Genomic DNA, 23,702 nt, shown 5'->3' with positions numbered 1-23,702 from the left:
GGGTAACAGGAGAAATTGGACCCCAAAAGTTGTTGTCCAATTTATCCCGAGTACGCTGATGCCCCATATGTGGGGGTAACCCACTGTTTGGGCGCACGGCAGAGCTCTGAAGGAAGGGAGCACCATTTGACTTTTTGAGCGCAAAATTGGCTGTCGTGTTTGGAGACCCCCTGATGTACCTAAACAGTGGAAACCCCCCAATTCTAGCTCCAACCCTAACCCCAACACACCCCTAATCCCAACCCGATCCATAATCCTAATCACTAACCCTAACGATAATCACAACCCTTACCCCAAAACAACCCTAATGTCAACCCTAACCATAACCCTAATCAAAACCCTAAATCCAACACACCCCTAATCCTAATCTCAACCCTAACCTCAAACCTAACCCTAATCCCAATACACCACTAATCACAACCCTAACCTTAACCTTAATCCCAAACCTAACCCTAATCCCAAGCGTAACCCTAATGCCAACCCTAACCCTAATACCAACCCTAATCCTAACCCTAATCCCAACTCTAACCCTAACTTTAACCCCAACCCTAGCCCTAACTTTAGCCCCAACCCTAACCCTAGCCCTAAGGCTACTTTCACACTTGCGTCGTTTGGCATCCGTCGCAATCCATCGTTTTGGACAAAAAATGGATCCTGCAAATGTGCCCGCAGGATGCGTTTTTTGCCCATAGACTTGTATTGCCGACGGATGGCCACACGTCACGTTCGTCGTGCACTGGATCAGTTGTGTTTTGGCGGACTTCGGCACAAAAAACGTTCAATGTAACGTTTTTTTGTACGTCGCGTCCGCCATTTCTGACCGCGCATGCGTGGCCGTAACTCCGCCCCCTCCTCCCCAGGACATAGATTGGGCAGCGGATGCGTTGAAAAACTACATCCGCTGCCAACGTTGTGCACAATTTTCACAACGTGCGTCCGTATGTCGGGCCGACGCATTGCGACGGCCCCGTACCGACGTAAGTGTGAAAGAAGCCTAACCCTAAATTGAGCCCCAACCCTAACCCTAAATTTAGCCCCAACCCTAACCCTAAATTTAGCCCCAACCCTAACCCTGAATTTAGCCCCAACCCTAACCCTAAATTTACCTCTAACCCTAGCCCTAACCCTAGCCCAAACCCTAGCCCTAACCCTAGCTCTAACCCTAACCCTAATTTTAGCCCCAACTGCTCTTCTCCTGCCGGCCGGCAGATGGCGATAGGTGGCGGGCGCACTGCGCATGCGCCCGCCATTTTCTTTTCCCCGGCAGCCAGGAGGAGCAGCAGGAGGACCCAGGGACACCGGTGAGTATGATAGGGTTCCCGAATCCCCCTATTTCTCTGTCCTCTGATGTGCGATCACATCAGAGGACAGAGAATTACACTTTGTTTGTTTTTTTTTGCGGTCGCCGGTAAACAGTTAATTACCGGCGATCGCAAAACAGGGGTAGGTAAAACCGACCACGATCATGTTCTTTGGGGTCTCGGCTACCGGTGCCGGCCGGCGGGCGCACTGCGCATGCGCCCGCCATTTTGAAGATGGCGGCACCCATCGGGAGCCACGAGGAGCACTGGGGGAGACAGGTGAGTATCGGGGGGCTACCTGGGACCCCATTTCTCTGTCCTCCGATGTGCGATCACATCGGAGGACAGAGAAATTAAAAAGAAATTGCGTTTGGTTTTTTTTTGCGATCGCCGGTAAACAGTTAATTACCGGCGATCGCAAATGCGGGGTCGGTAAACCCCCCCCGAATCATGTTCTCTGGGGTCTCGGCTACCCCCGGCAGCCAAGTCCCCGGAGAAAATCCGACTCTGGGGGGCGCTATTTACTTTTTCCACAGCGCCGTTAATTAACGGCGCTGTGGTTTAAGTACCCTTTGCGGCCGCTGTTAAAAGGCGTATCGGCGGTCGTTAAGGGGTTAAAAATAAATCACACAAAAAAACAAACTGCAGTGGAGGGTCAAGGGTTTTTTTAAACCAGTGAACCCCTTTAAGAACTAACAAAATGGATGCGTTCTGCAAATAGTTAGGTTGCACAATATATCATGTATGAACACTGTACAAGAAAAGTGCCACAGATGAAAGTCACCTGGATCTGGAAACAGGTGACTCCTTGTAGTTAAATTGTTCTTCCTAGATTCCTCAATTACCTTGGCCTTCGATTGTAAACTTAGACATGGAGGACCACTTTGTGCTGGTTTGCTGTGTGGCCTGGCATGGATAAAGGTCTGTGGCATGCACAACAACAGATATGGCGAGGACTTGTGATTTGTGTGGTCAAGAAATCCACAGTTTATTGCTGGAGTGTCTCAATTACCAAGCAACTGTCCTTGGAGATCTTCAAAGTCAAGGGGCAACTCGAAGCCAAGTACTTCTGAAACCCAAATATATTTTTGGCCAAAATCCAGGTCATTCATTTTTTTCCCCACGAATCTGAGACATCTTTTTTTCTTGACTACAGTTTGGGACTTTGACTATCTGTCTTTTGGAATACAAGGGGGAATAACTCCTCTACACCTCAATGTATATCCCTCACTCATTTCTCTCCACACGGAACCTTTACTCACTGTGAATGTAATAAAATCAAACACTGTGGTCTCTGGAGCAGGTGTGTCTAACGTTTTCTGGATGCCAAACTCTGCCAGTCCATTGACCCACTAAAAACATAATAGTTTATTCTGCACTTGATCTACTTTTGCTTCACCCACCTTTTCGGAAAAACGTAAAAACAGTCAAGTATCCTTCACCTTATCTACTCTTTACTGGAGTTCCAGGTAGCCCCCAATTACTTAGGTAAGGGTTCTGCTTTTAAGACCACTATCATCAGATATCCTATAGATACGCATATAAGGAATATCTCAGTAGTAGGATACTTAGGAATGAGCAGATACATTGTGTTATGACTAGTGCTGACCATAGAAAACCAAGAGAGAAGAGAATACCAACCAGTCTTGCTCCAGGACCCAGCACCCCATGTAACACTGTAAGGGTTTATCCACACCATGCAGATACGCCTCAGGATTTGCAGTGGTAAAAACTGAAACAAATCAAATGTTTTTTGTTGCCGATTTCTTTGTGCTGCAGACTTCACCCCTAAGCACATGTTGGTGCACAGAATGGCTTGTTGACCCGTATGGCTACGTTCACACTAGCGTTCGGCTAGTGTGCGTCGCACTAGCGTCGGGCGATGCAGCGGCGACGCACGCGTCATGCGCCCCTATGTTTAACATGGGGGACGCATGCGTTTTTGCTTGTTGCATTTTCCAACACGTGCGTCTTTTTTGACGCTAGCGTCGGACCAAGAAAACGCAACAAGTTGCATTTTTCTTGCGTCCGATTTTCGTCAAAAAACGACGCACGCGTCAAAAAACGCAGCGTTTTTGTGTGCGTTTGCACGCGTTTTTCAGTGCGTTGTGCGTCGCGTCGCAGCGGCGCACAACGCTAGTGTGAACGTAGCCTATCAGGGGCATCAAGTTGTGCAGATATTTTCAGATTACGAGCAGTTAAAGGGCTTGTCTGATGGTTGCTCTTCAGGAGAGCACCGATCTTCTGCCTCCTGGCTTCCTGCTTGCCAGGGGGTTATGCATTCCTTAAGATTGATAGTTTGGGTGGGTGACGTGGCCAAGCTGCTGGCTCAAACCATGCAGTCCTCAGTGCTGCGAAAAGGGGCAACTTTGCCTTTGTTGTCTTGGATTAGCACAGGTGGGCTTTAGCTGGGCAGATCCAGCACTCCTGCAAACTTCAGAGCAGCACATGCAAGCGTGCGATCCTTGCCTATGAAACCAGCCACCTCTGATGGACTGCAGTAGTGGCCTGTAACCTAGGCAATGGTAAAAGGTAAAAATTAATGAATCCTGTCCTTTTTTGATAACGGGGAAATTTTTTAACAAGAAGCAAGTTGCAAAGTTTCTTGCTTTTACAAGCTTTTTTCAATTACAACCATTTACGAACATTAGACAGCCTCTTCCATAATCCGTTATTGCCCACATTAACAAAGGTCAAGTGTTTCAGACCACTGACTATGCATTGGATTTCCCTGACTCTTTGCAATGTGGTTTGACCTCCACCACTTATGGAATCAAAAAGCAGCTTTGTGCCACCTCCTCATCTCTGCCACTTGTTCAGCGCTATTAAAAGAGCATATTCTTCTCCGACCGTAAAAGCTCAAGACTTTTCATATTCACTTCCACCATTCAAGAGTTCATGTCATTGTGACCTCTATTTCAGCAACCGTCAATAGCTGATGTTTTTCAGTCTTAAGTCGACTGTCTGACAGTCATGTTCTTCGTCAATTAGAAAATGTGCATTTGAAAGGGATTTCTGCTTTAGAAAATCCTGTTTGCTGGCAGTTTTTCTTAGAATAAAGCTGATTACAAAGTGTCTGCCATCAATCGCAAGAGGCTCCAGCAGGACAACAATCTGCGTCGAAATCTTACACACAGCACAAACTGGGGAAAAGCCGGGATTTGGAAGCCACTTATGTATTTAGTTGGGGTTTTTTTCTAATAGAAATTAAGAAAAATTCCCCAATAAAGTGATTTGCAAAGTTTCACAAGTTTCCATGCTGGACAAAATTATTTAAAAAAAAAAAAAGAAAACTTTCATTTAGCCCATATGAAGACATGACCAGTTTGACACTTTAGAGCAGGGTTCCCCCCAACCTGTAGGCTGGGAGCCACATGTGGCTCGTGGCTGTCTGCCAGTTTGATGCGTTATTTGCGGGTCTAGCAAACAGGTATGAAGAGCACATTTCAAAATGGTGAATTTTGTAAGTAGTCTTGCACAGGAGAGCAGATCTAGATACACATATACTGGTTCAAGGGGTTTAGAGATAATTTAAGTATAGTACTCTGGAGACAGGATGATGCTACCTGTCAGAGGAGGTGTTTGAAGCTGGATGTGACAGTGTGTTGGGAGTACTTGATGGGGGAATACCCACCAAGAATACTGAATGGGGGTATTGTGGAAACCCTTTGATCTTGGTATAATGCTTCAGGGTGACTTCTGTGGAAAATCTTTGGTTATCATTATACCCGTAATTGAGGCTTTGGTTGCCACTTCTGTGGGGGGGTCGCAGGAGCCCAATGTCTTGCGACACTTGCGCAGCAGAATGTGGCTCACGACCCTCTCCGAGTCTAATGAAGCTTTCAAAGTCAGAAAGGTTGGGGACTACTGCTTCAGAGGCTTTAGACAATGAGAACTTGACCTCATTTTTGGGGGATAAGGAAATTAAATCAGACTTCCTGGACTTTACCAGTATTTTTTATTTTACTTAATTGACCCACATCCCACCCCATGATAACCACAGGTATCAACATCAAATATATGTGTGGCCAATACAAAACATTGGCACAAAACTTATTACTTTCAAAGACCATACTAAGAACCATAGGGCACTCATTACGGGTGGAAGAAAGGCGATTCAAGCAACAAAATAAGAAATGGTTCTTTACAGTTAGAGCAGTCAGAGTGTGAAATGCCCAACCGCAAAAGGTAGTAACGTCAAACACTTTAACAGCTTTTACAAAAGGCTGGATGATTTCCTCGATACTTATAACATTGTGGATTATAGTTAAATTAGTGATGAAATGTACAATTGGTGTAGGAAGGTTGAACTTGATGGATCATGGTCTTTTTCAACTTATGTGACTATGTAAATGTGTATGGAAGGGATTTTTTGACCTACCAAGAGATGTGCATTGTTGGACCTTTGGTGTCCTTTATTACGTAGAACCCTGAGTCCATCATTGGATTATAATACTTTTGACCCTTTGCCTGTGAACATAGAATGTCCACAGGCAAATGGTCAAAAGTATTATAATACGACATAATAAGACAATCTTCAAATTGGACAATGTGTTTGTACCAAGTGACCAAGTTAAGTTGCTGGTTGCATATTTTTGTGGGTAGATCTATAGTAACATTTAATTTTTCCACTACATAAACTAGACTGGTGTTATATCTCACCTGGAGAGGTGGATATTTGAGGCCCTTGAATGGGATGAGCAGTTGTGCGAAGGCAGATGATGATGCTGCAGCAGGGTGGTCCAGTTGGAATAACGGAGATCATGGTGGCAGGGTGGCAATTGGTACATGTCAAAGATCACAGCCGGGGGGTGACCACCCCGCTGTTAGCTTTTTTTTCATAAACAGCCCTCTACTGCCCCCTATCATCAGAATAATTACAGAATTGACCGATTAACGTAGGAGGCCGCAGACTGCTTCCACCACTAGGCCTGTTATTGGGAACATAACTCAGCATATGGTATGTACATCTCAGATAACAACACATGGAATATATGTATATACACCCGGTATGATCACTGCCCACTCTACAATTACAAAAGTAACTACTTGCTACCACCACAAATCATTTACAGGCTGATTGGACACCCTTTACAGGTATCGTATGTCTTTCAGTAGTGCTGTTTACAGAACAAAAGGAACAAAACTGCTAAATTTTATATTTAATTCTGAAAGATAGGCAGTGTTTATAAAAAAAAAAACAAAAGATTCGCAAAGGAGACAAAACAATACAACATATACAATAACATAAAATAAAGAGGAATAACAGATACTTACTAAACCTGATGTCACTGCATTGGCTTCAGATTTATGGAGGGAGGTATTCCAGAAAGAAACAGACAGAAACAGCTGCACCTCCAGGGACTGAAAAGGTCCAAAATTTGGCATTTAACTTTTATTAGCTCCTAAGTCACACCCACACACCCCCCCTTGAGGACTCATAACAGCTGGTCATGAGATGTGGCTTGAGGTTGAGAAAATTATAAAATTCCCAATTTCCATATATTAAATATAAGATATTTAATATAAGATATTACTGCCATTTTTCCTATTATGATTTTATCTTTACATAGAGACCAAAGATGACAGGTGTAGCCTTGTCTATCAAGTCTTTAGTCAATTGGATGGATTCTGGCCATTGCCTAGCGACTGAAACCATGATTTGCGTTCCCCACGTCATCACGTTTCCGAAAGTATGACTTTCCTATAAGATCAACGCAGTTCATACAAACCTCTCTTCTTAATATCTAATAAGCAGACAAAGACCACAGATATCTTAACGTTTCTCATAAGTCTTATCTTGATCGTAAATCTGCTTCTCCACATTCCTGGTATAATGGTCTCACATCTGTTAGCCATTAGGAGTTTCCTTAATTACTCAATTCCAAAAGAGGGGTCCGCTATATAGTTTCATGTGGAGACAACTTGTGGAGTGCAAGCCCTTTCTGTCATCTCTGCAAGGATTTTCATTTTCTCTCTGACAGTATAGCAGACTTATGATCACCAAGAGAGCAGATAGCCTCAGCTCTGCTACACTGCTTCCTCATAGCTGAGTTGCACAGGAGGTTCAGGAGCAGAGCTGGAATTAAGACGTTCAAGTAACAGAAGCTGTGGAGCAATCCACAGTATTGGCAGGGATGCCGGCTATCTGAATACCCAAGCGGTGTTCTGGCACCCAAGCTGACCAGAATGATTGATGTCACAGCAGTGTTGACTTGCCGTGGAATAAAGAGAGACGATCTATGGAGGAGGACGTTGTACTCTGCGCTGGTACATAGTGAGTAAACAATTTGTCAAGGAGACCATGATGACCACATTTTAGAAGACAAGTGGATGGAATTCAAGATTTACTGATCTGTCACATTTGATGGCTATTTCCTTGACTCATGGCCTGTAAAGTAGCAGACAGACAATGTTGTCCTCGTGATGAGCTGCAATCACCAGTGTCATGTTGTACAGAGTATAGCAGGAACCCACCTCAAGTTATGGTCACATCTAAAATAGAATCAATCTCTTGGGATTATAGAAGATTATTTCAGCACAAAGCTGCACATGCATAATAAGATGCATGTAATCTGCCTAAAGAGATTTCCCTGACCCTCTACAGTAGTGGATATGGTTGTAATGTTCTTGAACATGGATGACTTTGATATTTGATGCTCTTTTCTTACAAGGATGTAGTACAAAAAAATATGTAGGTACTATCCAGGATGCCTTACACGTTAGTGGTGCTGCATTATGATATTTTGTCTTGCGGATCCTAATCTATCATCCTCATTATGTTACTCTTGCAATCCTCCCCACAACAAATTTTTCTGTGACATGGTCTCCCGGTACTTACCTACACTCGACCTCCGATCCTCTCAAGATCTCCTTCTCTACTCCCCTCTTATCTCTTCTTCCCATAACCACACGACAAGACTTTAGTCTTGTCTAAAGTCCACTTTAAGGGAGGATATTAGCGAAGGGAATGAGGATGTCGAGTCCATATGGGTTGAAATTCATGGAGGGAAAAATGGTAACAAAATTCTCATTGGGGTCTGTTACAAACCCCCAAATATAACAGAAACCATGGAAAGTCTACTTCTAAAGCAGATAGATGAAGCTGCAACCCATAATGAGGTCCTGGTTATGGGGGACTTTAACTACCCGGATATTAACTGGGAAACAGAAACCTGTGAAACCCATAAAGGCAACAGGTTTCTGCTAATAACCAAGAAAAATTATCTTTCACAATTGGTGCAGAATCCAACCAGAGGAGCAGCACTTTTAGACCTAATACTATCTAATAGACCTGACAGAATAACAAATCTGCAGGTGGTTGGGCATTTAGGAAATAGCGACCACAATATTGTGCAGTTTCACCTGTCTTTCACTAGGGGGACTTGTCAGGGAGTCACAAAAACATTGAACTTTAGGAAGGCAAAGTTTGAACAGCTTAGAGATGCCCTTAATCTGGTAGACTGGGACAATATCCTCAGAAATGAGAATACAGATAATAAATGGGAAATGTTTAAGAACATCCTAAATAGGCAGTGTAAGCGGTTTATACCTTGTGGGAATAAAAGGACTAGAAATAGAAAAAACCCAATGTGGCTAAACAAAGAAGTAAGACAGGCAATTAACAGTAAAAAGAAAGCATTTGCACTACTAAAGCAGGATGGCACCATTGAAGCTCTAAAAAACTATAGGGAGAAAAATACTTTATCTAAAAAACTAATTAAAGCTGCCAAAAAGGAAACAGAGAAGCACATTGCTAAGGAGAGTAAAACTAATCCCAAACTGTTCTTCAACTATATCAATAGTAAAAGAATAAAAACTGAAAATGTAGGCCCCTTAAAAAATAGTGAGGAAAGAATGGTTGTAGATGACGAGGAAAAAGCTAACATATTAAACACCTTCTTCTCCACGGTATTCACGGTGGAAAATGAAATGCTAGGTGAAATCCCAAGAAACAATGAAAACCCTATATTAAGGGTCACCAATCTAACCCAAGAAGAGGTGCGAAACCGGCTAAATAAGATTAAAATAGATAAATCTCCGGGTCCGGATGGCATACACCCACGAGTACTAAGAGAACTAAGTAATGTAATAGATAAACCATTATTTCTTATTTTTAGTGACTCTATAGCGACAGGGTCTGTTCCGCAGGACTGGCGCATAGCAAATGTGGTGCCAATATTCAAAAAGGGCTCTAAAAGTGAACCTGGAAATTATAGGCCAGTAAGTCTAACCTCTATTGTTGGTAAAATATTTGAAGGGTTTCTGAGGGATGTTATTCTGGATTATCTCAATGAGAATAACTGTTTAACTCCATATCAGCATGGGTTTATGAGAAATCGCTCCTGTCAAACCAATCTAATCAGTTTTTATGAAGAGGTAAGCTATAGACTGGACCACGGTGAGTCATTGGACGTGGTATATCTCGATTTTTCCAAAGCGTTTGATACCGTGCCGCACAAGAGGTTGGTACACAAAATGAGAATGCTTGGTCTGGGGGAAAATGTGTGTAAATGGGTTAGTAACTGGCTTAGTGATAGAAAGCAGAGGGTGGTTATAAATGGTATAGTCTCTAACTGGGTCGCTGTGACCAGTGGGGTACCGCAGGGGTCAGTATTGGGACCTGTTCTCTTCAACATATTCATTAATGATCTGGTAGAAGGTTTACACAGTAAAACATCGATATTTGCAGATGATACAAAACTATGTAAAGCAGTTAATACAAGAGAAGATAGTATTCTGCTACAGATGGATCTGGATAAGTTGGAAACTTGGGCTGAAAGGTGGCAGATGAGGTTTAACAATGATAAATGTAAGGTTATACACATGGGAAGAGGGAATCAATATCACCATTACACACTGAACGGGAAACCACTGGGTAAATCTGACAGGGAGAAGGACTTGGGGATCCTAGTTAATGATAAACTTACCTGGAGCAGCCAGTGCCAGGCAGCAGCTGCCAAGGCAAACAGGATCATGGGGTGCATTAAAAGAGGTCTGGATACACATGATGAGAGCATTATACTGCCTCTGTACAAATCCCTAGTTAGACCGCACATGGAGTACTGTGTCCAGTTTTGGGCACCGGTGCTCAGGAAGGATATAATGGAACTAGAGAGAGTACAAAGGAGGGCAACAAAATTAATAAAGGGGATGGGAGAACTACAATACCCAGATAGATTAGCGAAATTAGGATTATTTAGTCTAGAAAAAAGACGACTGAGGGGCGATCTAATAACCATGTATAAGTATATAAGGGGACAATACAAATATCTCGCTGAGGATCTGTTTATACCAAGGAAGGTGACGGGCACAAGGGGGCATTCTTTGCGTCTGGAGGAGAGAAGGTTTTTCCACCAACATAGAAGAGGATTCTTTACTGTTAGGGCAGTGAGAATCTGGAATTGCTTGCCTGAGGAGGTGGTGATGGCGAACTCAGTCGAGGGGTTCAAGAGAGGCCTGGATGTCTTCCTGGAGCAGAACAATATTGTATCATACAATTATTAGGTTCTGTAGAAGGACGTAGATCTGGGTATTTATTATGATGGAATATAGGCTGAACTGGATGGACAAATGTCTTTTTTCGGCCTTACTAACTATGTTACTATGTTACATCCAAGACTTCTCCCGTGCTTCCCCTGAGTATTCCGTTTTTTGTATTTATAAAATCCGCCATATGGTTCCAGAGGCATGGGCCTTTTTATTTAGCTCCACTTTTTGGGGGGTTTAATAAAAGGGCGTGGCTCAGTGAGTAATTATGCAGAGCAGCCTAAAGACACGCCCCAGAGGATCCTGTAAGCCATACCCCCTTAGTAAAGATTGTGCAGATTAGTAGTAAGTAAAAAAAAGGCCATATCTCTGGGACCATATGGAGATTAAAAAAAAGAAAATCAACATTCGGGAGGAGTGAGTATAAAATAAAAGCAAAATAGAACACTTTTCACAAGGTGACAGGTCTTTAAATCTTATTTTCAAAATTGTAGAGGAATTCTCTTTACCAAATATGTGATGTAAGATTCGCTGCATATGAGACAGTACTAATACGTTCCAACCAGTTAGTCAGTGGGACTAGGTAATGTAGGTTACACCTTGAAAGGTTACCGGACAGCACCACCTAAAATGAATAGTCTGGTGCAGTGTCCAGCTGCTGCACAGCGCGGTCTGAATCCTGTCCCCCCTTCCCTCAGAGTCAATGAGATCATGGTAGCACGAGGACAGTGAGACCAGCACTGACGTCGCCATCAGTTATCTCTCTGCCAGAAGGGCAATGTGTCAGCTGGCAGAAACCCTTCAGGTTGGGCAAAATCTCATGCTTATGTCCCTCTCTCAACTCTGTTGGCATGAAAAAATAATCTACATGTAAAGTTCAGTCCCTTTTTAATTAAATTTTTTATTTTGTTCTGATCCTAATTTGTAGCCTGTATTATAACCTGGAGCTGCATTTACAGTTCACAGGCTTCAGAGCTAAAATCTCCCAACTTTCTTTACAAAGCACAATTTTTTACAAATCTGTAATCTAATGTAGGAAGAAATATTTGCAGTATTGCCTTATAGGGGATCAATGATAGAGTTAGGGGTTGTTATGTCTCACCTGGAGATACAGATTCATATGTAGTAGATAGTCGTCTGCAGCATGGTTCAATATAGCAAAGCTGGTCTAGTGATGAAATAGCATTGAATCAGCGGTGAGGGATCAGTGTAGCAGTGTTAACTTAGCAACAGAGTTCTATGTGTCAGAGATAGCACCGGAACTGGTGTAGCAGTGCTTAGTCAGCAACAGAGTTCAGTGTGGCAGAGTTAGCATATCCAGAATAGCAGTACTAGAACCACAATGTGGCAGAGCTAGCACAGCTATACAGTAATTTTTTACCCAATGGTAAGGAGCTGGTTTACCAGAGCCGAAGTCATCAAGAGTTCATTGTAAGACAGCTGGCACGGCAAAAGTAGGAGTGATAGAACCACAATGTGGCAGAGCTAGAACAGGAACTGGTTTAGCAGAACTTGGTCAGCAACACAGTTCAGTGTAGCTGTGCTGGAACATCAAAATTAGCAGTGCTATAACCATGATGTGGCAGAGCTAGATCAGTTATATTGTAACGGTGAGGAACTGGTGTAGCAGTGCTAAATCAGTAATAGAGTTCAGTGTAGCATATCTGGCATTTCAAGAGTAGCAATGCTAGAACCACAATATAGTAGCACTGTAATACAAAGTATCATTTGAAGCAGAGGAGGTTTGAAAGACTTAAGAGTTGCAGGACTTCAGCTGCCTGAATACTACAGCTGCCTTAAGCCTCCTGAGCCGGACTATATCACTTCAGATAGCGAGATCACAGGACAGTTATTGCAGCAGAGGAGCTTGGCAACGGAGGATGCAGTGCCGTAGAATTGTTAGTGCAGCTCTGAAGTATAAAGTTGCCTGTAGCTCAGACTTATGATTCCAATATTTCCATAGACATGAAAAAGGGAGAATCTGCCTCTTCTTCGTAATGCAATCTACTTTGATATTGATTTAATGGGGACCAGACATTACAGAACTCTTCATCTATCAAATTCCAATATTTCCAATATGTTGTCATGTCCTGGGTTCTTCATAATTAGTTTAAAAGGACCTTTTTCTTCCCTAAAACCTCTCCATGTCTGGCCATGGACTAATTTCCGAATTGTAGCTTACCCCCATTGAAGTGAATGAGTATGTACTGTAATACCCTCTCCTTCAGAAATAAAAAAGCAGACCCCTATTCCTAATTCTTGACATGGCCTACAAATTCGCTATCACTCTTTAAAAATCTTCTTGGTCAATATGATGCGAGAGGGGGATTTAAGAGGATAGGAATTTTGGGTGACGCCCCCCCGCTTGTGATAAAATGGGGCCATGTTAAATTTAAATGAGCCTTTTCAGTGTGATGAAGCCAACAGGAGCCATGGACCCACTGGGTCATTAACAGATTTAGCTAAGGGTTGTACCAGGGAGTGGAGTTTTAGGTCTCGTAAGTTATAAACCCCTGCACGGAGGTATGGAATCCGGCAAATCGCAACCCCCTGAATAGCCTTTATTAGTAATTGATGGTACATAGACTGGAGACACAGAGTCATATTACCAAGGCAGCGGGAAGAAATGCTAGTCGGAAACTGCACGAGCCGAAAAAGGTTGACTCCGGGAAGATGGAGGTCAAACACCATTGTGGGTGCGTCGGCACAGCATAACTAAGAAGCAGATTGATAAAATGAAACAAAAGATGACTCGTGGGTCTTTTAAGGGGAAGTTGCTAATAAAAACTCTTTTTCCCTCTTTCTATCCATGGCTCCCATATGAGCACTGTAGCCAAGGATTCATACGACTGCAATATGTACTAATATCTGTCCAGGGCTGAACAGTATTATTAATCTGCCGAAGTCCCTGGACACAGAAATAACAAAACTGCTAAGATAAAAAGCAACACTTAAAGGTGAACTAAACCTAAAGTAAAAAAAAAAAAGTCATAGGCATCAGATTAATGGTTGCCAAATTTGCTGAACTCAGCAGGTCCGATCAACCATCTAATATGTGCTATGTTCTTCTTCACCAAGGGATTTTTAGAGGGATTGGACTAATTTACTTTTGTTATAGGGAGATGTTTTGCGTTTCAGTGCACATTCCTTCTGGGCGGTGCTAAGCGTGCTTGTATATGAGAGTAAGGAGGAAGAGCTGTAGACGGAACGAGCCATCTAAAGTTTATCGACATATTTTAGTAAAACTAATAAAAAGCCACTGGTATCACCCACATGTAAGTAAGCGTTTTCGATTACAGATTGGGATTCTGGACTCCCCCAGAATAATCTTATTGAAGAGAACAGTTGGCTGATAACCAAGAACAGCAAATTGCAATAATTAGCTTAAATACCCGCATACACATTAGACTAAAGTCATCCAAACCTTCAAATATCATTTGGATCATCTAACAGTCTTAGTATGGAGCCTATTGACAGATTATTGCTGAGGAGCGAAGATCTGGTCTGTTGGATTTTCAATGGCTGATTGTTTTGTTCTCCCCAGTATTAAATCAGGAGAGAATGCTGTCTGCTCCTATATTAGAGAAAAGTTTGCTAAACTCCAGACTTCTACGGGCGCAGCTGATCATCTCGTGTATGTGGGTTTCTTGACGATCCCTGAGCAGATGATCCCTGACAGGAGAGCTCCATTTTTACAGTCTTTGTGCAAGTAACGATATGAACCTTCTTCCATTCTTTGGAGTTAGTGTTGAGATATGTGAGAGGATGATGCAATTTGGTATTTTCTGTCCATTTTAGTAGCATTGCAGTTGTGTTGGTTGCCCAATGGACTAATGCAACAAATGATGACTCTTGCTTGAATGTTATCCATTATACCAGTGTTTCTCAACTTTCCACAACCAAGAAATAAGCACGGAAAGATTTCTAAGTAACCCCTAGAGACAGAGGCGTACCTAGGGGTTCAACTCAGGGGGGCTCAAAATATCTAAGTGGGCCCCTAACCAGTAACCTTGATTACAACTATGGTGGCACACTGATATTACTGCCATATGGTGACTTAGTGGTAGATACCAGTCCTGCAGAACATACAAGTGATTACAGCACAGTTATATATATAGTGGCTTACAGGTGACGTTCTTTCTGATGGAGTCATTCATTTCTCATGACTTTTCCATCTGGCCCAGACTGACATGACAACTTCTTCCAGCTACGATTCTTTTGCAGAGATTACAACAGACACATTTGACACAAGGTCCTATGGCTTCCAGTACCATCTATATGCCGATGACACTCAGATCTACCTCTCTGGCCCATATGTCACCTCTCTGCTCTCTAGAACCCCAGAGTGTCTATCGGCCATATTCTCCTTCTTCTCCTCTCGCTTCCTCAAGCTCAATGTGGACAAATCTGAACTCATTATCTTTTCTCCACCACGCATATCTTCCCTACCTGATCTGTCTATCAAAATAAATGAAATAACTCTTTCCCCTGTCCCCAAAATCCGCTGCCTCGGAGTAACCCTTGACTCTGCCCTGTCCTTCAAACCGCACATCCAAGCTCTCGCCACCTCCTGTCGCCTCTAGCTCAAAAATATTTCCAGAATCCGTCCTTTCCTCAACCCACACTCTACCAAAATGCTCGTGCATGCCCTAATCATCTCCCGCCTCAACATACTCCTCTGTGGCCTACCTTCTAACACTCTCGCACCCCTCCAGTCCATCCTTAACTCTACTGCCCGACTAATCAATCTCTCTACTCGCTACACTCCTGCTTCCCCTCTTTGCAAATCCCTTCACTGGCTCCCAATTTCCCAGCATATCCAGTTTAAATTACTAACACTGACCTACAAAGCCATCCATAACCTTTCTCCTTTGTATATTTCCACACTAATCTCTCAATATCTTCCCTCACGTAATCTCCGGTCCTCCCAAGACCTCCTCCTCTCATCCACGCTCATTCGCTCCTCACCCAATCGCCTCCAAGACTTCTCCCGAATATCACCCATCCTATGGAATTCAGTGCCCCAACACATCCGGTTATCCACTATTTTTGGATCCTTCAAAAGAAACCTGAAGACCCACCTCTTCAAAGAAGCTTACAGCCTGTAAAAACCACACGGCCACCTCAACACCATTGGAGCTTCTGCAACCCCTGACCTACTGTTTTGTTTACTGTACGTGATATTTGTATTTTGATGTAACCCCTTCTTATGTACAGCACCATGGAATTAATGGTGCTATATAAATAAATAATAATAATTTGACTTCTCACATTTCCAGCACCATCCCCATCTATTGCCAGCCTGCACAAACTCCTCATCCTGCCCCTGATACTCCAACACTGAGCCTCTGCTGCTGTATGTGTCCCTATTACTGCAGCTGCTGTTTGGCACAATGACCGCTCTCCTCTTAGGGTGCATTAACATTGCATTTAGTGGCCCCGTTGGGGCTTACATCCAAACTCCAGCAAAACAGGATTCGGATGTATGCGCCGATAGGGCCATTATAATGGTGCCAACAGAGTGAACGTGCGCTCTGCCGTGCATCATTTTCGGGCATGTACACCTACTGGAGGCAAACACTCAGACGTAGTAGGCTGCTCACGCCGATGGATAATTTAGCTCAGGGTGGGCCCCATAGGACCCTGGGTGTGTCCCCCAGTAGCTTTGCTACTGCCAAGAGATAATGAATGTTGCCGCTGGGGAACATGCACTACAAGATGATTTCGTAGGATGTAGAGCTTCTATGAAGGTATACCCTGTCCATATGTCCTGTGGGCATAAAGGCATAATAGAAGGAAAGATGGCGGCTTATGACTCCCAAGTAGAATTGATGCCAATCGTTTCGCACATACCAGTCAATGAGGGCAGGAGATGAAGAAGCACCTATTACATGACTGCATCCCCGGCTCTCCTTTTGATTAGTACTAGCGCAATGTCATTGTTGCAACGTGATGACCATTTGACTTCAGGCCAGACCAGCTAATAAATAGAAGAGTTGTGGATACGGACAGGTAAGTGTTGTGAATTCTGTGGCCAAGCTCCCTCCTGTGGTCGAGAGTGGTACTTCGGCTGGTTCTGTCTATGAGCTTCCTTTGGTGGATGAGAGTGGTACTGCGGCTTCTGAGTTTCCTTCCTCAGGTGATGAGGTTAAGTCGTTAGGTGCTGCTCTATTTAACTCCACCTGGTGCTTTGATCCTGGCCTCCAGTCAATGTTCTAGTATTGGTCTTGCTTCCTCCTGGATCGTTCCTGTGGCCTGTCTATCCTGCATAAGCTAAGTTTTGCTTCTGTTATTTTTGCTTGCTATTTTTTCTGTCCAGCTTGCTTTATTGGTTTTTCTTGCTTGCTGGAAGCTCTGAGACGCAGAGGGAGCACCTCCGTACCGTTAGTCGGTGCGGAGGGTCTTTTTGCCCCTCTGCGTGGTTGTTTGTAGGTTTTTGTGTTGACCGCAAAGCTATCTTTCCTATCCTCAGTCTATTCAGTAAGTCGGGCCTCACTTTGCTAAATCTATTTCATCTCTGTGTTTGTATTTTCATCTTACAGTCATGATATGTGGGGGGCTGCCTTTTCCTTTGGGGAATTTCTCTGAGGCAAGGTAGGCTTATTTTTCTATCTTCAGGGCTAGTTAGTTTCTCAGGCTGTGCCGAGTTGCATAGGGAGCGTTAGGCGCAATCCACGGCTACCTCTAGTGTGGTGTGTTAGGATTAGGGATTGCAGTCAGCAGAGTTCCCACGTCTCAGAGCTCGTCCTTTGTTTTTGGTAATTGTCAGGTCACTTTGTGTGCTCTGAACTTAAATGTCCATTGTGGTTCTGAATTACCTGATCATAACAGGTAAGAGGCCATTCTTCCGCTTATGTCCAGCAATGGACAGTCAGGTGCGAATTCATTCGCACTAACTTTACTCCCAAATATTAACTAGCATAGCATTCTGCAGGACTTGGCACCACTGTGTTTTGCTTGATCGCCCATGTTTTCATTACATAGATGTGTAAGTGCCTGCAGCTTTGCCGGGCTGCCCTTGATCCTTGGATCAATGAGGCTGCTGTGTTTGTTTAGCAATGGAGCTCCTTCACCTTGTAGGGAAATTCAGCAGTTCTCCCAGTCAATCGCTGTATGCAACAAGTAGAAGTAGAAATGTCTAAAAGACCTCCTTCTTCTATGCAATCCTCACTGATTCAAGACATCAAACAACCCCCCACCATAATCTTTCTTGTGGTATTAAGACAATAAAGGGTGGAAATGCCCTTTAAAGCCCCATACATATTTGATTCGTTATCCATTTTGTATGCAGTCCTCCATTTTCACCCAGACATAGACAACCCCATTTCCTACTGAGAGAAGAGAAACATTGCTAGAGATGGATGATAGTCATATTCAGTAATTTATGGTTCCATCAGTAGGATACAGATGTCTGGATAAGAACATAATGAAAATTAGGGTGTAAAAGCTGAAGAATGAGGCCACATGATTGCATTTCTGTAGAGATTATCACACCGCATAAGGTAGCAGACCATCTACTTCATTTGTCTCAATCTAGAACATTGACTCGAAAGGTAAATGTTGTTGTTTGTCCTTCCACATCGAGCCTCCCCGAGACGTTTCCCGTTGGAGCCGTTTTACTTTTTTTTGCCCTCTTGTCTGCTCTGTGATCTAAATTACCCATTCAGCTTCCCTTTAATGTTTATTTCATGCTCCTCTCCGCCTTTATTCTGTGAATTAGATGAATGAAGATGCAACTCTCCTCTAGATAAATCCGTGTGATGCCGATGGACTCATTAGTTAATCAACACTGACAAGCGGAGTGCTTCAAAGCACAGCCAGCTGCACAGAGTCCTCATCACTTGTAATGCTCGAAACTAAAAGCATATGATTCCTCATACACCATCCGTGACCAGAGGGGTATCCGGAGTCCTGCACACCAGGGCACATCTGGATATATCCATTAATCACAAGTCTTTCATAACTTCTCCAACCAAAACCTCCTATTTTTTTTGTTTTTTAACTCATTACTTAACCTAAAGAATATTGTGGACTTGGGAGTTTTCTCATATTATTGCCAATAATTTGTAAATCACAGCATTTTTATACTTTTTAAGCACTTTCCTTTTTCTTTGGAAGGAGCACCTTCTTTTCTGTATCTGTGTATTGGTCAGCTTGCTTGTCTGTTTCTAATCCTGTAAAAGAAGTGATGTTAACATGGTTGGGATCATTGCACTCCCTCTTGGATGATAACAATTGTGAAGAAAGAAGATTTATAATCTCCCAAATGGGTAAATAAACTCCGCTTGTGGAAGGGGTACTGCTTGGTACTGCTTGTCCTGTGACTATCACTTTCGTCAACTAAGAACAAAAAAGGGGTTGAAATCTTGAAAAATTGTCCTTAATCAGTTTTTCTCTTTCTCTGACCCTGTGTAATAGCCTGTATTATAATGAAGAACTGCACTAATTTCTGTTGGCTTCAGAGCTGTAGTCTTCCATCATCCCTTCTTGTAGAGCGTCAACATAGAGTGTGTGTCACGTTCACACTTCTCAGGACGGGACGTCGAATGCACGGGTTAATTTATCTCCTCTCACTCAATCCAGCTCTCAAACTGTTTTAGGCTAGCAAAAAGCACACCCCAATTTCTTAACATGCTGCCACCACTCATCAAACCTCCGGGGTGATGAATCCCCAAAATATGTTACTGTCAGATACGCAAAAGGTCACACACACAAGGGCTATAGATTTTTTTTTAGAGCATACAAGGGTCAAACTTATTAAAGATTTAAGCTTCAATATAAAAATATACAATAAATATATAAAAAGGTAAAAATAAATACGACACACAAATATGCAAAACCGTTAAAAAGGGAGGAATAACAGAAATACCTAAACGTTTCCATCTGCAGTTATCTTCTGTTTTCCTGGAGGAAAGAAGAATGGAATTATGGATCGTATTAGCCTCTTAGGCCGTCCTCACATGTGAACACATCTTTGTGTCACCCAGCTTTTTATAGTCCTGACCACAGGCTCATATTTTCAGGATGACCCGGATTGGTCCTTTTAAAAGATGCTGTTTGTGAGTGGACGACGGTCTAAGCTGTGGCATTTCAAATATCGTGTATCTCCCTATACAGAAAAGAGGAAATATTCTTTCCTGTTTACAAACCATTTGCTAGCCCCCTTGAAGCTCAGGATCCAGGAGCCTAGGTGACAGGTTTGACACCTCCAGGAAAAGTCCTTTTGTGCCTACATTTAGTTGACAACAGGGTTTAACTGGACATACCAGTATTGTAACTTTATTGATGTCATGTTTTCCCTTATTGATTATATATTTCTTTCACAGCGTGCATACTGCGTAGTCATCTTTTCACCATCTATGCTGCGTACAGTAATGCAGGAAAAACTGATTGTGCCACTGCATTATACAGATCCAACTCAGTTTTTAGGGGCATTTGTAAATATTTTGAGAGTGGGCTCCGAGTAGATAGATATTGGCACTGGTAGGCGTTTTAAACTTTAAGATACTAAGAAAAATTGAAAGTGACCCTGATCCTTACATGTCCACACACAGTGCCCCAGCTCCTTCATTACAAGTTGTCGATGGAAGAAGTTATGAAGAAAGTGCAATGTGAACGACTGCAGTCATCAGAATCACTGAATTTACCTCTACTGTACTCACTTAGAAAGTATGCTAAGTCCCTGGTGCAGAACTGATATCTACCACCATATGGTCAATGCATGTGGATAATATTGGTCGCAGCACAGTGTTTTTTGTAGTACAGGAACTAGATTTGCTCCGTGCAAAGAACTTTAGTTTAGCCCCATGGTATTCCCTCCAAGCCACACAGCTTCTAAATTTGCTCACTGCATAAAGCCTCACATGTTCAGGCGCAAAATGTCAGAAAATGTCCAAAAAGCTGTTGTAGCTCAGTAGGGAATCTTCTCTGATTTTGGGAAGGAGGGTTTCAAAATGTTTCTGCATCTCTTATGGTACTTTATGCTTTGGATTCCTGCAACTTCTCCTTTTGCATCAAAGAGTCTAAAGAGCTGGGTGGCATTTTGAAAAATGTGCCAGGCGTCTAGAAAATTTGTGTTGTTTTTTATTTCATTTAACTTTTGTTTGTCTGAGGTGTAAACTTGGAGCTCTTAGGTGGTCATGTCCTTTACAAATTGTCAATGCAGCACTCAGTGGGTTTTTATATTTATGAGCAAAACATTGTCAAATCCAGATTGTTCATCTCAGTTTGGTTTTTATTTCAGGCTGATATACGATCAAGGGAATTCTGTGTGAAAACAACCAACGAGAAGCAGAAGCCTGAGGACTGACCCACTTACTTGCAGGTTGTAAAGACTGGCCACACCAGGACAAAAGTGGATGTCCGTCTCTGCTGTGATTTTAAAATTTGTTCTCTATTTTAACCTTTTAAATAAAATGTTTTGTTCTACCCAGAATATTTATTTTTGAATAAAGATATTACACCAATCATTGACTTTTGATTGCTACTGATTGAAAATATGTTCTTTCAAGCTACACAAGATAAATCTACATTTCTACACCAGCTGTGCCCAACCTTTGGCTCTAGAGCCCATGATGTGCGTTCCATCGGCTGTCTGCCGGATTGGTACATTAGCACTAGGTCAAGCAAATAGCTTTGAAGAGATGGTGACACTTGTGAGTAGTGCCACACAGAAGACTAGATTTGGATGTGCATGTACTAGTAAATTGGGGTTTGGCTAATACTGCCATTCGGAGTAATGCTTGAAGTTGGATGCTTCTGGGGAGTATGCTTTATAGGAGAAAACTGAATGGGTGTAAAGTTGGAACCCCTGGATGTAATTACACTGACAATAAGGGAGGGAGACACAAGTCTTTGTGTGCTTTCTGTGGGAAAGCTTTGGTTGTCATACCAGCTCTGGGTGTTACTACTCTGTAGCTGGGGGGAAGGTGCCCCTGTTGGGGCTTGCGTCCACTCTGGAGATCCCTTTTTGTAGACTAAAATTCGCCATGCATATTAGATGGCCGTCAGCTGAACGATCATTTGGCCAGCAACCAAATTGTCTAGGGCTCCCATACTGATTAGACTGTCATCCAAACTCGCGGATAGTCTAATCATGTGTATGAAGGGCCATTATTGTCTTCTCTGTCAATGACCACACCTAAACTGTAGACCACTTAGTTGAAGGAAATGAAATAAACTGCCCACAGGGCTATTGTCAGTCCCATTTTCAGCAAACCATATTGGACTATGACTTGGGCATTATCACCATGAAACCTAGTTTTCTAAAGTAAAACCTTAAAGGTAACCTGTTGCCAGTTTTTGCCTTATAAACCATGCCCTTCTCCTTTAAAATCATGTTCCTTGAACCCCTTTATATCCTCAGGGTACCCATGCATACCTCGAAAAAATATTTTATAAATACCATGTGCTGTATGCAAATTGCTTGGTCCTGTCCGATAGTCGAATCCAGATTCTGACCAGTGCCGCCCCCATCCCTTCAAACACACCTTTTCTATCTGGATGGAAGTAGATGATGTCTCCTACGTCATCCATGCAGTGCTTGAAGTCTAGCGCAACGTCATGGCTTCACTTGTACGTCACCAGCTCCCTGGTTGTTCAATAGGGCCGAGTGAAGCGCGCCTGAGGTCTCTGATTTCTCTGCAGGCGCGAGACTTCGAGCACTGTGTAGATGATGTAGAGACGTCATTCACTTCCATTCTGATAGAAGAGACAGTGCTTGAAGGGACTCGGGCATTGCTGAGCACTATCTGCATTTGCCCATTGGACCGGACGACACAATACAGTATGCGTCATGTAAAAAACACTTTTTCAGACGTATGCAGGGGCACCTATGGGGATATAAACGGGTTGCAGGAACCCCATTTACATGATTTTATAAGTGAGTAGGGTTTACAAGGCACAAAACTAGTTGAAGGTTACTTTTAATGACTCATTAATAATACTGCCATACAGTACACATCATCCCCTACAGGACTCAATGGTGGATGCATAACGCAATTAAAAAATATAAACCTAAACACAAAATGCACAAATTCATGGGGTATCTTCTCACCTTGCATTCTATTTTTTGCTTATAAGGCATGGGAGGCAAGCGTCTTCTCTCCTAGAAGCATGCTTTTACTTTCCATACTTGCTGTAGGGTATAGGGAGCAGAGTTTTCTCAGCCTCCAAATGTGTCATCCCACCCATCCCTAAATTGTTCTTCCACTTATCTGTACTCTGCAGTAATGTGAAAGTCAAGACTAGCTTCAGGACAGTGTAGGCCCTTCTGAAATCCAAGGGCTGTGGCTGGCCCTTTAAATGTATCCTTGTCCTCTCAGTGTTTGTGCCTTTCCCCTACATTTATGTTTTTTACTTATGGTCCTGTGCTGTCCCGATTCATCTACCGTATATACCTGAGTATAAGCCGACCCCCCTAATTTTGCCACAAAAAACTGGGAAAACTTAATGACTCGAGTATAACCCTAGGGTGGGAAATGCAGCAGCTACCGGTAAATGTCAAAAGTAAAAATAGATACTAATAAAAGTAAAATTAATTGAGACATCAGTAGGTTAAGTGTTTTTGAATATCCATATTGAATCAGGAGCCCCACATAATGCTCCGTAAAGTTTATGATGGCCCCATAAGATGCTCCATATTAATATATGCCCCATATAATGCTGCATAAAGGATAATAATGGCCCCATAAGATGCTCCATAGACACATTTGCCCAATAAAATGCTGCACAAATGTTGATTATGGTCCCATAAGATGCTCCATACAGACATTTTCCCCCATATAATGCTGCACAAACGTTAATTATGGCCCCATAAGATGCTCCATAAAGATATTTGCCCCATATAGTGCTGCACAAACATTATGGCCCCATAATTTACTCCATACAGACATTTGCCCCGTATAGTACTGC

The 23,702-nt window shown here is 42.8% G+C and overlaps 1 protein-coding gene across 1 annotated transcript in view; it reads left to right on the top strand.

Moving 5' to 3' along the window:
* Nucleotides 1-21,257, top strand: part of ENDOV (endonuclease V) — a 90,760-nt gene extending 69,503 nt beyond the window's left edge. Inside the window, exon 8 of the mRNA XM_069750799.1 lies at nt 21,034-21,257. Coding sequence (XP_069606900.1) covers nt 21,034-21,099 — 66 coding nt within the window. The 3' untranslated portion in view covers nt 21,100-21,257. The remainder of the gene's footprint in view (nt 1-21,033) is intronic.
* Nucleotides 21,258-23,702: the final 2,445 nt, after the last annotated feature.

Source organism: Ranitomeya imitator, chromosome 2 (genome assembly GCF_032444005.1).
Source record: "Ranitomeya imitator isolate aRanImi1 chromosome 2, aRanImi1.pri, whole genome shotgun sequence".
Classification (NCBI taxonomy): domain Eukaryota; kingdom Metazoa; phylum Chordata; class Amphibia; order Anura; family Dendrobatidae; genus Ranitomeya; species Ranitomeya imitator.
This window is presented reverse-complemented; position numbering and strand designations above follow the sequence as displayed.